Raw genomic sequence first — 13,230 nt, forward strand, 5'->3', positions numbered from 1 at the left:
TGTAATAATTCCAACTCCCACTGTACAGTGTTTGAGTGCTTGTTTCTCTGTGCCATTGCCAGTCTTGCCCTCTGAAGATTTTGCCTTAGTTGGCCGTGCTGTTCTAAAAGACTGTTATATCCTCCTCATTGCCAAGCAGCCCTTTCTGTAGGAAGTGGGAAGCAGGAAGAAGCTGCCACACTCTGGCCACTCTCCCTAGAGGCCATTGTCTCCCATCAGCCCACCTTCCAGCACCACCTGAGAAGAGCATAGCAGAGGCTTGGAGAGGTTGCTCAGAGCTTACTTCGGGGAGTCAGAGGAGTGATGAGCCAGCCAGAGGCAGGCCTTACCACTTCCTCTTTTAGGATCAGTTTAACATTAAGATGCCATCTGTCTAGAGTGAAATAAACATAAAGCATATAAGATATAATACAAAAAACATTTTTCATTGATGTGGACACTCTAAATTCTTAGTATATACACGCTGAGTTGAATAGCTTTTAGAACACCAATGTATTTTTTTTTTTAAATAACTGAGCAGTGCATATTGAATTTGCCCTTCTTGTTAGAGAAATCTCCAGAGCTGGCCTGTCTTTATTCCACGGGAGCTATGTATGGTGAGCTAAAGAATTATGAGAATGTCGAGCGAAGCCAAGCCATGTAATGAGTGTGGGCAAAGTGCAGAGAGGAGTGGGGGTTTTTTAAAATGTGAATGCTCAGTGGCATTTCTTATGAGTGTGTGGTATGAATGGCAGGTAATGCTTATGGTTCTTTATTTTGACTGCTAATTGTGTCCTCCTCACTCTCACATGGAGTTCACCATTTTGATCACTGTCCCAACTTTTGGAATGCTTTCTTTCCTAATTTATCTATTTGGCTGTTTACAGAACAATTTAATCTCTGGACCGAGGAGAGTAGTTTGGGGTGCGAGCCAGGCTTCTTTGTGTATTAATGATTTTCATTTTCACATGTAGGTTTGATGAGAAGAGGGCAGTGCAGCAACTGAGAGCATGCGGTGTCCTGGAAACCATCCGAATCAGCGCGGCAGGGTTCCCCTCACGGTGAGCGTGGTGTTTCTCACATACAAGGGGTCCTAACAGAAGAGACTCCTACGTCTTTCAATATACTGATGTGAGTTTCTTTTTATAGGTGGACTTACCAAGAATTTTTCAGCCGCTACCGTGTCCTAATGAAGCAAAAAGATGTGCTGAGTGACAGAAAGCAAACATGCAAGAATGTGTTAGAGAAACTGATAGTGGTAAGAAAGATTTTCTCTTATCTGTATCTGAACACATTATGGCCCAAGGCCTTGTGATTGTAATCTTTGAAAACCCTGGGAGCATCCAGATAGCACAAATCCACATTGTTGGGGGTGGAGATGTTGGGGGAGAGGAGGGTGAAGGGGCATGCTCCCAGTCTTGGGGGCCAAGGCTGACTTGCTTTTAGAATGCTAGCACTGACTAGTGAGGATGGTGGTCCACCATCAGGAAATAGGTGGTGAGGCTCGGATGCAGATTCGAGACATAGTCTTGTTAGATTTCAATCATTAGCAAGAAAACTTTACCTACTACCAGCGAAGATACCAGGCCAGATGCGGTGTGATTAAGCAAAAAGTCTGGTCCTCAGGTAGCATAATCTAGCTTGGAAATTAATGTATTTTAAGGATAAAGATAATATACCTTAGTGTCTATCAGATACTGAGTGAGTGAGACAAGAAATCAGAATAAGGCAAAACCACATCTGCTGTGGGAAGGAAGAACAATTTCATGGAAGATGTATGTTTATTATAGAATCAGGCCCTGAAGAATGGGTAAGATTGTGTAAAAGTGAAAAGAGAATATTCTAGTAGGAAGCGTGGTGGAATCTCCTAATAGGAAAGAAGTAGGAAAGCATAGAATTTGCTCAGAAAACAGTAGTTTCTTTGCAGTATAAGATTGGTGTATGTGGGACAGTAGAAAAATGCTTAGGAAATGTAGGTTGGTGTTTGAAATCTTACATTCCAAGAAAAGGAATTCTCAAACTTTAGAATGCATCAGAGTCCCCTGGAGGGCTTTTTGAAACACAGATTGCTGGGCCTCACCCCCAGAATTTCTGTTTCAGTGGGTCTGGGATGGACCCAACAACTTGCATTTCTAACAAGTTCCCAGGGGATGCAGATGCTGGACTATACTTTGAGAACCCCTCAGTCATGGAGAACTTAAGATTCATGAAATGTTTTTAAAAATACATTTTCACTTGTTTGACACCAGTTTGGATAGATTACCTCACTCTGGGGTAGTTAATCATGATTACTATTAACTAAATATAGTATTTCTTTTTAGTATTAATATTTTTTCTTTGAAAGAGCTAAGACCCCTTTCTTAGTAATGTGTAAAAGAATCTGGTGCTTTTTGAGTTTGCCCCAACTCCTTTCTAACCTGGGTTTAGATGGGAATGTAGAGAAGAAAGCAGGGACAGTCCTACAACTGGCCTCCCGCCCCAGACCACTTTGTAGGGCAGAGGTACAAGACAGAGGGCAGGGCTGGTGTGGGGGAGAGTGAGGGAAGCTGAGACGGGGCAATACGGAGAGGGAACTACTTTCTAGCTCTTTTTTGTATCTCCAGCTAGGCTTCCTATGTAAAGTTCATTAAAATCCAAATAATTTTAGATGTTGTAGATATTCGTGGAGATTTCTGATTTTCTGGCTTCATGTACAAGATAGGAGATACCTGCCTACAGTGAAAAGCAATATTCAGATCACAGTGGTGATTGTTGTAAATAAATTCCACTCTTATTATGAAAATGGTTAATAACTTGCATGCTTCTAGATAAGGTGGATCAGAATGTAATAGACCAAAAATTGGTGTTTACTGTTCCACTCTGCTTGTAATCAAAAGTAAATGAGCACTATAAGTGATTATATTTCTGTAAAAGGAGTTTTGAAATTTATGCAAGGATTTTAAACACACTTAGTGTTTTATTTTCAGATACTGATGATAAAGCCAAGATATAACACAAACTTAACTCTTAATATGAATAAGCAAGGTTTTTTTGTTTTTTAACTTTTACTTTGTGTGCATTACTTCCTGCCTTATTCTTCATACTGGTTTTTTTGTCCCTTCAGCTTTCTCATGGAGCATACAGCCCGATATAATCCTTACAGCGTGGGTCAGTCAGAGGGAGTTCAGCATCTCCATTTCCCTGAGATATTTAAAATACAAACAAGCAAATTATAGCTGCCTATAACCCACAACCAAGTTTTGGCCTCAGATAATAATTCCAGGTAGAATAATTCTGGAAAATAACTCTTACACTGCAGTTTTCCTTAAAATCCCTTCTATTTGCTCAACTTGCATAGGATCAAAAAAATGGCTCCATTAGTTCATTGTGATGTAGCCCAAGTTTTAGCTTATAGATTCATCCCTTTACTGATTCTGCTTTTAGACATATTTTTTTCTCTTTTAAAATTTCACTTATATGGTCATTATTTCTACTTCTGAGTGTACAATTTCTTCCAAAAATAGGACAAGGACAAATACCAGTTTGGTAAGACAAAGATCTTTTTTCGTGCCGGTCAAGTGGCCTATCTAGAAAAACTGAGGGCAGACAAGCTGAGGGCTGCCTGCATCCGGATCCAGAAGACAATCCGAGGATGGCTGCTGCGAAAGAAGTACGTGCGCAAGCGGAAGGCGGCCATCATTGTGCAGCGATACGTGCGAGGCTACCAGGCCCGATGGTGAGTCTGCTGGCACCTGTCCAGTGCAGCGCCTGGCTCCTAAGATTAGAGAGCTCATCGCATTCATTGTCCATCCTAGGACAGTTCTGAGTGGTCACCCTACCTGAGAAGACAACACCTCGCCTCTTCTTAGATTCAAGGACTAACAGATTAATCCATAGAACAGTTAAATAAAGTTTCATTCACCCTTATGAATGATTCAGATTCATCCTCCAAAAAAAATTTACTAATTACTGCATACTCGTGTCCTCAGTATTTTTTATGTTTTTATACTTTTATGTGGGCTTGAAGAAATCATCTGTAAACTAAAACAGTCATGAACTTGAGCTAGTTAACAATGACTCCATTGAGGAGCTTTCAGGAGTGATTAACTGAGGTCTTTCTAGAACTACACTGCAGTGTGGTTACATGTTAGGATTGTTAGGCATGGCCAGAGGAATGAGTCCCGGGAGACCAAAATTGGTCTATTAGAATTTATTTGGCATGTTTGAACTGCGGGAGGTCAGGCTAGAAAAGACCATAACCTCCCCGAGCAAAAAGGGGTATGGAGTTTTTTTATAGGAGGGGGTAAACGAGGTTGTTCCCCCTTCAATGCTTCAGGGGGTTTTCCTTGCACTGTCTTTAGCAACCGAGGGTTTCGGGTCATCCGCACCCTAGTCCCCAGGCCTCTGTCTGGACTGCCCAGGCCTGCCCAGGCCCACTGATCACAAGCCCCTAGGAGACAAAGTACAAAGCAGGACGGGATAAGATGGTTTCTACATTCCAGGTGGCTTCTCCAGGCCTACGGCAAACACAAGCCTGCAGGTACAAGGTACAAAGCAAGACAAGATGGCTTTTAAGATAGGATGGTTCCTGTTCCTGGCCTAAATATGGCCTAACAGGGATAATTTTAATTTCGAAATATCAGTAGAAATGACTGGGCTAAAGACTTTGCCCAAATGGACAGATTTGGGGAAATATTGCACATTAGATCTACAATGGGTAGATCTAAGAAAACTGGTGATAACTAAGTATGGGATTGCTGCGTACAGCTGGTCTGCTATGAAAAGGGAACATAGCCTGGGATGGTGAGCACTATTCTAGGAAGAATGAACCTTTGTGAGCTTTACTTCCTTTATTGTAAAATCAGGTAATGTGAGACATCCTACTTTTCAGGGTTAGGGAAGGCTCAAATGAGATAGTGAATGCAAACATATTTTAAGGAAATATAAATTGCTATATAAATATTAGAAATATAAATGTTGATTTAATATGTATATTATTATAATGATACCATGGAAGTACTACTTGTTATGCCAAAGATATTAGTGCTTTAAATTTCTACCAAATATATTCCTGGGTGTTTCAATTACTGACAAATGCACGACCCTTTCCTTTGTCCAGCTACGCGAAGTTCCTGCGCAGAACCAGGGCAGCAACTACCATTCAGAAGTACTGGCGGATGCATATAGCCCGAAGGAGGTACAAGGTCACTCGAACTGCCACTATTGTTCTTCAGTCTTATTTACGAGGCTACTTGGCCAGAAATAGGTATCGCAAGGTAAGCCATTATTTTCAACTTTGTTTATTCATTCTATTAACAGTAAATGAAATCCCACATCTGTACAAAGTCACCACAGGGGCTCTTATGGACATAGGAACCATATGGAGATAACCAACATTTGAAGTATATTTTTAAATTAGTACATATATTTAATAACCAGACAACGGAAAAAGAAAATTTACCTCCTTTTCTTCCCCATGTCTATGTAATTTGAAAAATAGCTAGTGTATTAGTTTCCTGTGGCTGCTGTAATACATTACAGTACCAACTTGGTTGCTTAAAACAACAGAAATTTATTCTCTCACAGTTCTAGAGGCCAAAACCCCAAAACCAGTGTCACTGGGCCAAAATCAGGGCGTCAGCAGAGCTGTACTCTCTCCAGAAGTTCTAGGAGAGCATCTGTTCCTTACCTCTTCCAGCTTCTGGTGGCTACCCGTATATCTTGTTTGTGGCCACATCACTCTAATCTCTGCCTCCATCTTCACATCTTCCTCTTCTCTTTGTGTGTAACTTTGCTTCATTTGTCTGTCTCTTCTGAGAATATTTGTGATGGATTTAGGGCCCACCAGGATAATCCAGTATAATCTCCTCATCTCAAGATTCTTGATCACATCTATAGAGATCCTTTTGTCAAATAAAGTATCATTTACAGATTCCAGAGATTAGGATCTGATATCTTTGGGGGCCTTTATTCAGTTATCATGGGCTTTGACTAGGTAGAATATATGACAAATGGGTAGAAGATTGTTCCAAGAATGAAATCTTCCTGGAATAATTTTACCATGGTGAAAAGGAAATAAATAACATTAATGTGGTTAAATTTACCTAACTTGCAATATGATGCTCTAGAAGTTTTTGACAAATAATCTTTATATCTAGCAATAATCAACATGACTTTAGATAATGGATCACCAGATTAATTTTAATCATTACCTCTGATAATATATGACCTCGTTGATAAAAGGTTTTTCTCTTTTATTTTGGCACAATTTTGAGTCTGTCCTTTAGGAAATCCAGTCTGGATCTTAGCACTTTATAGGCACCACAGTTAAAAGGAACATCAATAGAGTGTTTTGAGGGACAGCTGTCTAAGCACAGGCAGTATGTGGGCGTGACCTAGCCTCTATTCGTGTATGTATTTTACTTCCTTATTTTGAAGTAAGTTTAGACAACAAAGAAAAATAGAAAGCTAATGAGGCTTGAATGAGCATGTTTAATAGCTGTGTTTTGAAGAAATTTTGTAGACGGCTACTGCAGGTCTTTCTGCCCATGCTGGCTTTATAGTCTGGTGTTCTTTCTTCACAAGCATGAGCTTTCAGGGGAGGGAATATCCTTATTAAACTTGACCTTTTGGATACAGGAAACTGGTTACCCTTCCATTTTCCTCACTACTCTCCTCGGGAACATCTGAACTGGATTTTGAGGCCATTGGTTTAGCAGTAGCAGTCTCTGGCAGCTCAGCTCCCACCGTGGTGACACAGTGGGGGTGGCAGGTTAGAAGCTAGCTCATGTATAGGCCAAAAGCACCCCATTAGTGCTCCTTCTGGCTGTGTTTCCGGTCCAAGCTTCCCTTTATTGGGGCTTGGGAGTCTTAAAGGGAGAGGAGTATTGTTTAATTTCTCTGACTCACTGATGGAAATGAAACGAGAATGGAAACTCTAATTATACACTGTTTACATTTGACTGAAATTACAGAAATGGACCAATGTCTGAAGCTACATGGAGATAAGGAAATGGAATAGGAAAATGGGCATTAATAGCTTTGCCACTGTGTGCTGCTTGAGTTTTAAAGTCTGAAAGCCTCCAATTTACCTTCACTGAGAGTTGGCCAGTTGGTCACTAGTCATTTGGGTAAAACAAGGGGTTCCCTAGGGATGCGATGTTCAGGGAGAGCTCAGGACGCCCAGCCTCCCTGCAGCAGGATGCACAGTAACTGCACCGACTGAAAACTGTAGGCTGCCTTAGCATTCGGAGAACAGCCCAAAGGGGCAGCCTTGACTTAGCTGAAGATGCTGTCTAGGTCTCCATCTATGTTTCTCCTGTAGTTGAGGGTGGAAAGCTTAACCACTGATATCCTAAATGTGTCCTCTAGAATGGCACATTTTTTGCATTGTTTTTCTCAGATATACTCACATAATCTAAAAATAGGAGCTGTTCTTTTAATGATCTCATTAAACTGCTATCTATTTGAATAGATGGTTTCAGAGATTTTAACATTTAAGAAGTTTCATAAGGGATATGTTGTGTCCATTTGTAATAATCACTAAAAGTCCTTAATCACATGCATACATTTAAGTATCATTTATATCATGCAAGAGTTGCTTCACAAAATCATAGACTTAGAGGACCTTAGAAGGCTTTGCTAGTTCAAGCTTTATTAATTTCAAGAATTTCTTCTCTATCATTCCTGGAAATTATTTACACAGTCTCTGCTTGATGGTTGTTAGTGACAAATTCATCTTGCAAGGCAACCATTTAGTTATAAATAAATTGCTTATAAGTTTAGGGTAACATTTTTTTTTAATATTAAATCAAAATTAAGATTTGTTTAGTTTACTTCATCTTACTTTTAGTCTTCCTTTTAAAACTTTATCCCTACTACATTTGAATTCCATAGGTGGATTCCTGCTACATTTGAAAGAACAATGGGAAATCCTCACTACAATGGTGTTCCTCAAATTGGGCAACCAAGAGTGTCATGTTTTTGTTTGTTTCTGAAAAAAAAAATCAATAAATCAGTAATACACTTTGCAGTACCCTAACTGTTAGCCTTTATGGCCAGCTTACTAGTCATACCCTGTGTCCTGAAGCATAGACCTAATACACAGGGAGATGGTACCAGCAGTAAGGGTGGTGGGTAAGTCTTTTATTTTAGTAGCACATAATTCACAGGGTGCCAAATTCTGTTCATTTTATAGAGGATCACCTGTTGCTAACAGATATCACATTCCAGGAAGAAACCTAGAGGGTTTTTAATTTCTTTCTAGGATTGTTTGCCTTTTAATAATATGGTACTTTTTATTTAGACAGCTTCTATGTGTATACTCTATCTCTAATTACCTTTTAAAGTCTACTTTTTAAATCACTTTTAAAAATATTTTGTTCTTCCATATACTTGTGATATGTACAATCCACATAATACATGGGTCCTTTGGCTTTTGTGTCTTTGCCTTTAGGTGATTTATGGATTCTCTGCCTGACAGGCGTAGGCTGATAGAACCGAACTTTGAGTCTAGTCCAGGGCCTGACGTTACTTGCACTTACCCTTCTCTGCAGATACTCTATGATCACAAAGCAGTAGTCATTCAGAAGTGGGTCCGGGGCTGGCTGGCTCGTACCTGCTACAAGAGGAGCATGCATGCCATCATCTACCTTCAGTGCTGCTTCCGGCGGATGATGGCCAAGCGCGAGCTGAAAAAGCTCAAGATTGAGGCCCGTTCCGTGGAGCGCTACAAGAAACTGCACATTGGCATGGAGAACAAGATCATGCAGTTGCAGCGCAAAGTGGACGAGCAGGTATGTTTTAAACAGGAGCCCTGACAGTGGCATGTGCCTCCAGAAAACCACGGGGATTACATGCAGCATCGTCTCCCCTGACTGTACCTTTCAGTCTTAGCAAGAAAGTGAAATAATGACAGTAATGAGTGTGGAAATAGTGACATGCTCATAGGGAAGATCACAATTGCAAGGACTAAGGCAGGAAATTATTTCTGAGAAAACAGCAGATTTACTGGTCCTCCAAATATTTACCGAGAGCCATATTATACTTGATGCTTTACAGAGCTCTTTCATCATTACCGTCCATTTGCATGTAGTGTAATGTTCCTTTTGCAGGTTGTTTAGGACTGAGAGGGCAAAAGGAACAGGAAGATGTCCATGCTTCCAAGGAATCTACAGTCTATTTGCAGACATCAAAGTTTGATTTCTTGGAGATGGTTACTAACTAATATTTTAGGACATGCAAATGATATAAAGGTGATTTAATAATGCATAACTGTTAAGGAGGGCAAAGAAAACCAGAATGAAATAGGGTTCATCAGAAAGGTTTTCTGAGTGGGAGGAGGAGTTTTGAGATAGTAAACAAAGATATTTGTCAAAAATTTGTGATTTTAATGCCATTTTATCATTCTTATGCATCACTTGGCCAGCACAGGGCTTTTAGTAGTACACTGATTTGTTTTGAAAAGCAAGTATAGATTTTCCTATTTCTGGATTATGAATCAGGAAATTAAGACTTTACAATGGTAACTCACCTTGTGACTGAGAAAATCATATCTATGTTGCTCATGATGTAAACAGAAGTAATGGTGCCTGTTCTCTCTTTGTATCACTCAGAGGGTATTGACTGTGTTATTACAAATGTTGTGGTTAGAATTTTGGTCAGATAGTACCTCAATGCTATGATGATACAGCAGGAATATGATGAATAAGCATGGTTTTCTCACTAAATACATTTGATGATGTGTATATTTATTGTTACTTATGTGTGTGTTTAAAGAACAAAGACTACAAATGCCTCATGGAGAAACTGACCAATCTGGAAGGAATATACAACTCTGAGACTGAGAAACTACGAAGTGACTTAGAGCGTCTTCAGCTAAGTGAGGAGGAAGCTAAGATTGCCACTGGGCGGGTCCTCAGTCTGCAGGAAGAAATTGCCAAGCTCCGGAAAGATCTGGAACAAACTCGGTCAGAGAAAAAATCCATTGAGGAACGTGCAGATAGATACAAACAAGAAACTGAGCAGGTAGGAAGGAACTAATGTCATCGCCCCGTCTACTCCTTTCACAAAAGAAATGTGCTGTCATATTGACCTGGCTCTTGTCGTTCAACGTTGGTTTCAATCAAAGCTAAAATACAAATTTCACTTGTTTTACTGTTCATTATTAGTGTTTCCCAAGCATTTCTTCCATATTATGGATGAGTAGATGTAGGTCTTTTAGTAGAACTTTTTGACTCTAATGAGAACAGAGGAAAGGCAGTATTGTAAGAAGATAATTAATGGCGAAGTCCCTCTTTAAATGTATAGGTCTAGATGGAGTGTAGACTCCTTTTTCTTCTGTAGGGTTAACACGATTAAGGAGCAAGTCAAACAATGAACTGTCAATAGCTGATGCTAGAGACCTTTCTGGAAACCTGCATTAAGGCTGTGCTAAGAGGTCCACGAAGGAGAAATCTAAATGTCCGCGCACTGATTGTAGCCGAGAGTTGCTATGCACATTGAACCAAAAAAATAAAATAAGATAAAATCCTTACCTATTGATCAGTGCTTCCACACTACAAATTTGCATTAACTTATGTCAAAACTTTACTGAACACAGAAAAAAAAACCATTCAGTTTCTCTTATGTAAAAAAACATAAGCGGTTATTTGTTTAAACCAAATAAAAGCACCTCAACATAAGGCGTACTGGAAAAAAGTAACTTTCAGAGATTCCACTAGGATGACTGTCTTTAAATGAAAACAGGTTGACTCTATTGGTTGTAACTGTGGGCAAGAATCCCAATGTGCTGTTTTTGTGCTGACTTCTGAATGTTAACCACAACATATGGAGTGAGATGCTCCGAAGGAGCTTAGATGCAATTCAGGTAGGATAGTGTAGCTAATAAAATTACAATTTTTCCATGGTATTCAGCTCCTAACAAAATAATTCCTCCTATATCTCTAGTAGATCTGAGCGCTGTCTAGGGAAACAACAGGGCCATTAATATATGTTATTTTGACATGGAAGGCTTGTTCTGTCAAAATTCAAATATGCGTTCAAAGAAATACTCTTGAGGTTGAAGATCTCTCTCTCTCTCTCTCTCTCTCTCTCTCTCTCTCTCTCTTTCATTTCCTGAGTCCATAGAAGCTTTCCGATTCCTCTGAATCCATTGAGTATTTAAGCTTGGTAGGAATATTCTCTTTTCCTCTTCAAAGTCAAGTTCATACCTTTCTAGTATGATAGAATATTACACATGAGCAGATTCAGATTTCTCCTTTCTTTTTATCTTATTATCTTCTGCTTTTCACAGGGATAGCTATAGTAGATACTTTTGGACTGAGTGTAGTAGTGGGGAAAAATGCAAACTTTCACTGTGACAGCCAGCTTTATGGTTAGGAAAGCTACATTCCCAGTCAAACTGATCAAGGAGCCTAGAAGGGATGCTAGAACTGTGGTTCTTAACCAGGAGTGTGTATCAGCATCTGCTGGAGAGTTTTTAAAAGTATACCTGCCCAAGCTCTAAGAGTGTAGGCTAGGCACATGCATTTGAGAAAGCACCACAGGTTATTGGTTGCACACCCCTGACAAAGCGCATCTTCTCTCAAGAGTACATAGAGAATTTGGGCCTTTCTACTGAGGGCTGATGTTAAGAGCATTGTGTACGGAGGGAGGAGACTGGACCATCAGCAGGAACACCTTCTGGACTGACTTCTGCTGTGGCACAGTGTTATCTAACTTCCTTGTTCTTTAGGATTCCTTAGTCAGAGTCCTCTTTCTCTACTTCTGGCCTCCTGACACTTTCTCTTTATTATTAAATCTATCCCTTTGAGAGTTCCCTGAACTTATGATTAGAGAAAGGAATTCAGATTTTACTCATTTCAAGCACACATTTTATTCCAAAGATGAACTGAGTAAATTATGAACGTTGCAAAGTTATCTTTGGTTTTGATTTTTGCTTCCTGGGAATTGTTATCCAACCAGGAACCAGAAAGTTAAAAGTCAATGCTTAAAAAAAAAAAAAAAAGTCATGGTAAACTATACATATACATATACATAATATAAAATGTACCATATTAACCATTCTTAAGTGCACAGTTTAGTGGACTTACGTCCATTCACACTATTTTAAGGTCAGTCCTTAAATGTGGAATCAAAGGACTATTTTGCAACTTTGCAAAACTCTTGAAAGGAGATCAAAGAGAAATTCTTTTTTTAAAGACAGACAGCAGGGAGCTTCAGAAAATCTTCAGTGAATTTCCAGAACCCAAATACCCTTCATGTCTTTCTTAACCTCTTCAGTCTCTACTTGAATCATGGATACACACAGGCTTTGTGTCAGGCTGTTGAGGTGAGGAAAGCATTATCATTGCTTTAAGAGCAAATTCTTACTAGGTGCCAGGCAGTTGCTAAATGCTCAAGGTACAAAGGAGAACAACAGCAGCAATCATCTCTGTCCTCCAGGAATTTCTAGTCTATTAGGGAAGTGAAAATAAATCATTTATAAGGGGTCTAAAGAGGCCTAGACAGGGAGAGTCTTGTAGTAGCCCAGAGGAGAGACATCTACTTGGAAGGAATTTTCAGGAAGGCTCTCTGGAGGGGTTAATGCTTGAGCCAAGTTTGAAAGGTGACTAGATATAACTCAGCAAAGAAATGAGGCAGAGAGATGTGGAAAGAAGGAGTGACTGCATGTGGTCTTTATACTTCGTTCTGGGCTTTATCTGTCTATTGCAGTCACCTCAGTTTATTGTTTATTTTATAGCTGGTGTCAAATTTGAAGGAAGAAAATACTTTGCTGAAGCAGGAAAAAGAGACCCTTAATCACCTTATCGTGGAGCAGGCAAAGGAGATGACAGGTAAAGCTCACGTGGTCTCAACCTAATGCATGCCAACCTACCTCAGACCAAAGTTTTATAAGTTACAGCTTTGCTTAGAGCTTAAATATTTTTAAGAGTTGAGACTGTCATCGGTAAGTTTATGAAGTTCTAAGAGGCAAGTGCTCTAAATATTTTGGTTGAATTAGTTGGTGAACTTGTAAATCTGGGCTCGTTATGTACAAATGTGAACTCATATTTAGTCAATATCATATGTAATTTAAAAAATTAATTGTTCTTCACATATGATTAATCAGTTATGGCTTATAGGATTCCTGTTGATTTAGGAAGAATTCTTGAGCTAATGGGTATATGTGTCTGTATGTATTCCTTTTATTTACTTATTTATTTATTTTTAAACCAATGGATATTATTCTCCCAAGATCAACCACTCTTTGCCACCAGACCAAAAAACAAA

General features: G+C 39.4%; 1 protein-coding gene across 8 annotated transcripts in view; it reads left to right on the forward strand.

The window, feature by feature from the left end:
- MYO5A (myosin VA) overlaps positions 1–13,230 on the forward strand; it is a 163,496-nt gene that overhangs the window by 101,378 nt on the left and 48,888 nt on the right. For all 8 annotated transcript variants that reach the window (XM_033107344.1, XM_033107342.1, XM_033107343.1 and 5 more), the window contains exons 17-23: positions 954–1,040; positions 1,129–1,237; positions 3,483–3,694; positions 5,078–5,234; positions 8,514–8,753; positions 9,736–9,984; positions 12,701–12,794. In XM_033107344.1, coding sequence (XP_032963235.1) covers positions 954–1,040; positions 1,129–1,237; positions 3,483–3,694; positions 5,078–5,234; positions 8,514–8,753; positions 9,736–9,984; positions 12,701–12,794 — 1,148 coding nt within the window. The remainder of the gene's footprint in view (positions 1–953; positions 1,041–1,128; positions 1,238–3,482; positions 3,695–5,077; positions 5,235–8,513; positions 8,754–9,735; positions 9,985–12,700; positions 12,795–13,230) is intronic.

The sequence above is a fragment of the Rhinolophus ferrumequinum genome, chromosome 6, assembly GCF_004115265.2.
Source record: "Rhinolophus ferrumequinum isolate MPI-CBG mRhiFer1 chromosome 6, mRhiFer1_v1.p, whole genome shotgun sequence".
In the NCBI taxonomy this organism is placed as follows: Eukaryota; Metazoa; Chordata; class Mammalia; order Chiroptera; family Rhinolophidae; genus Rhinolophus; species Rhinolophus ferrumequinum.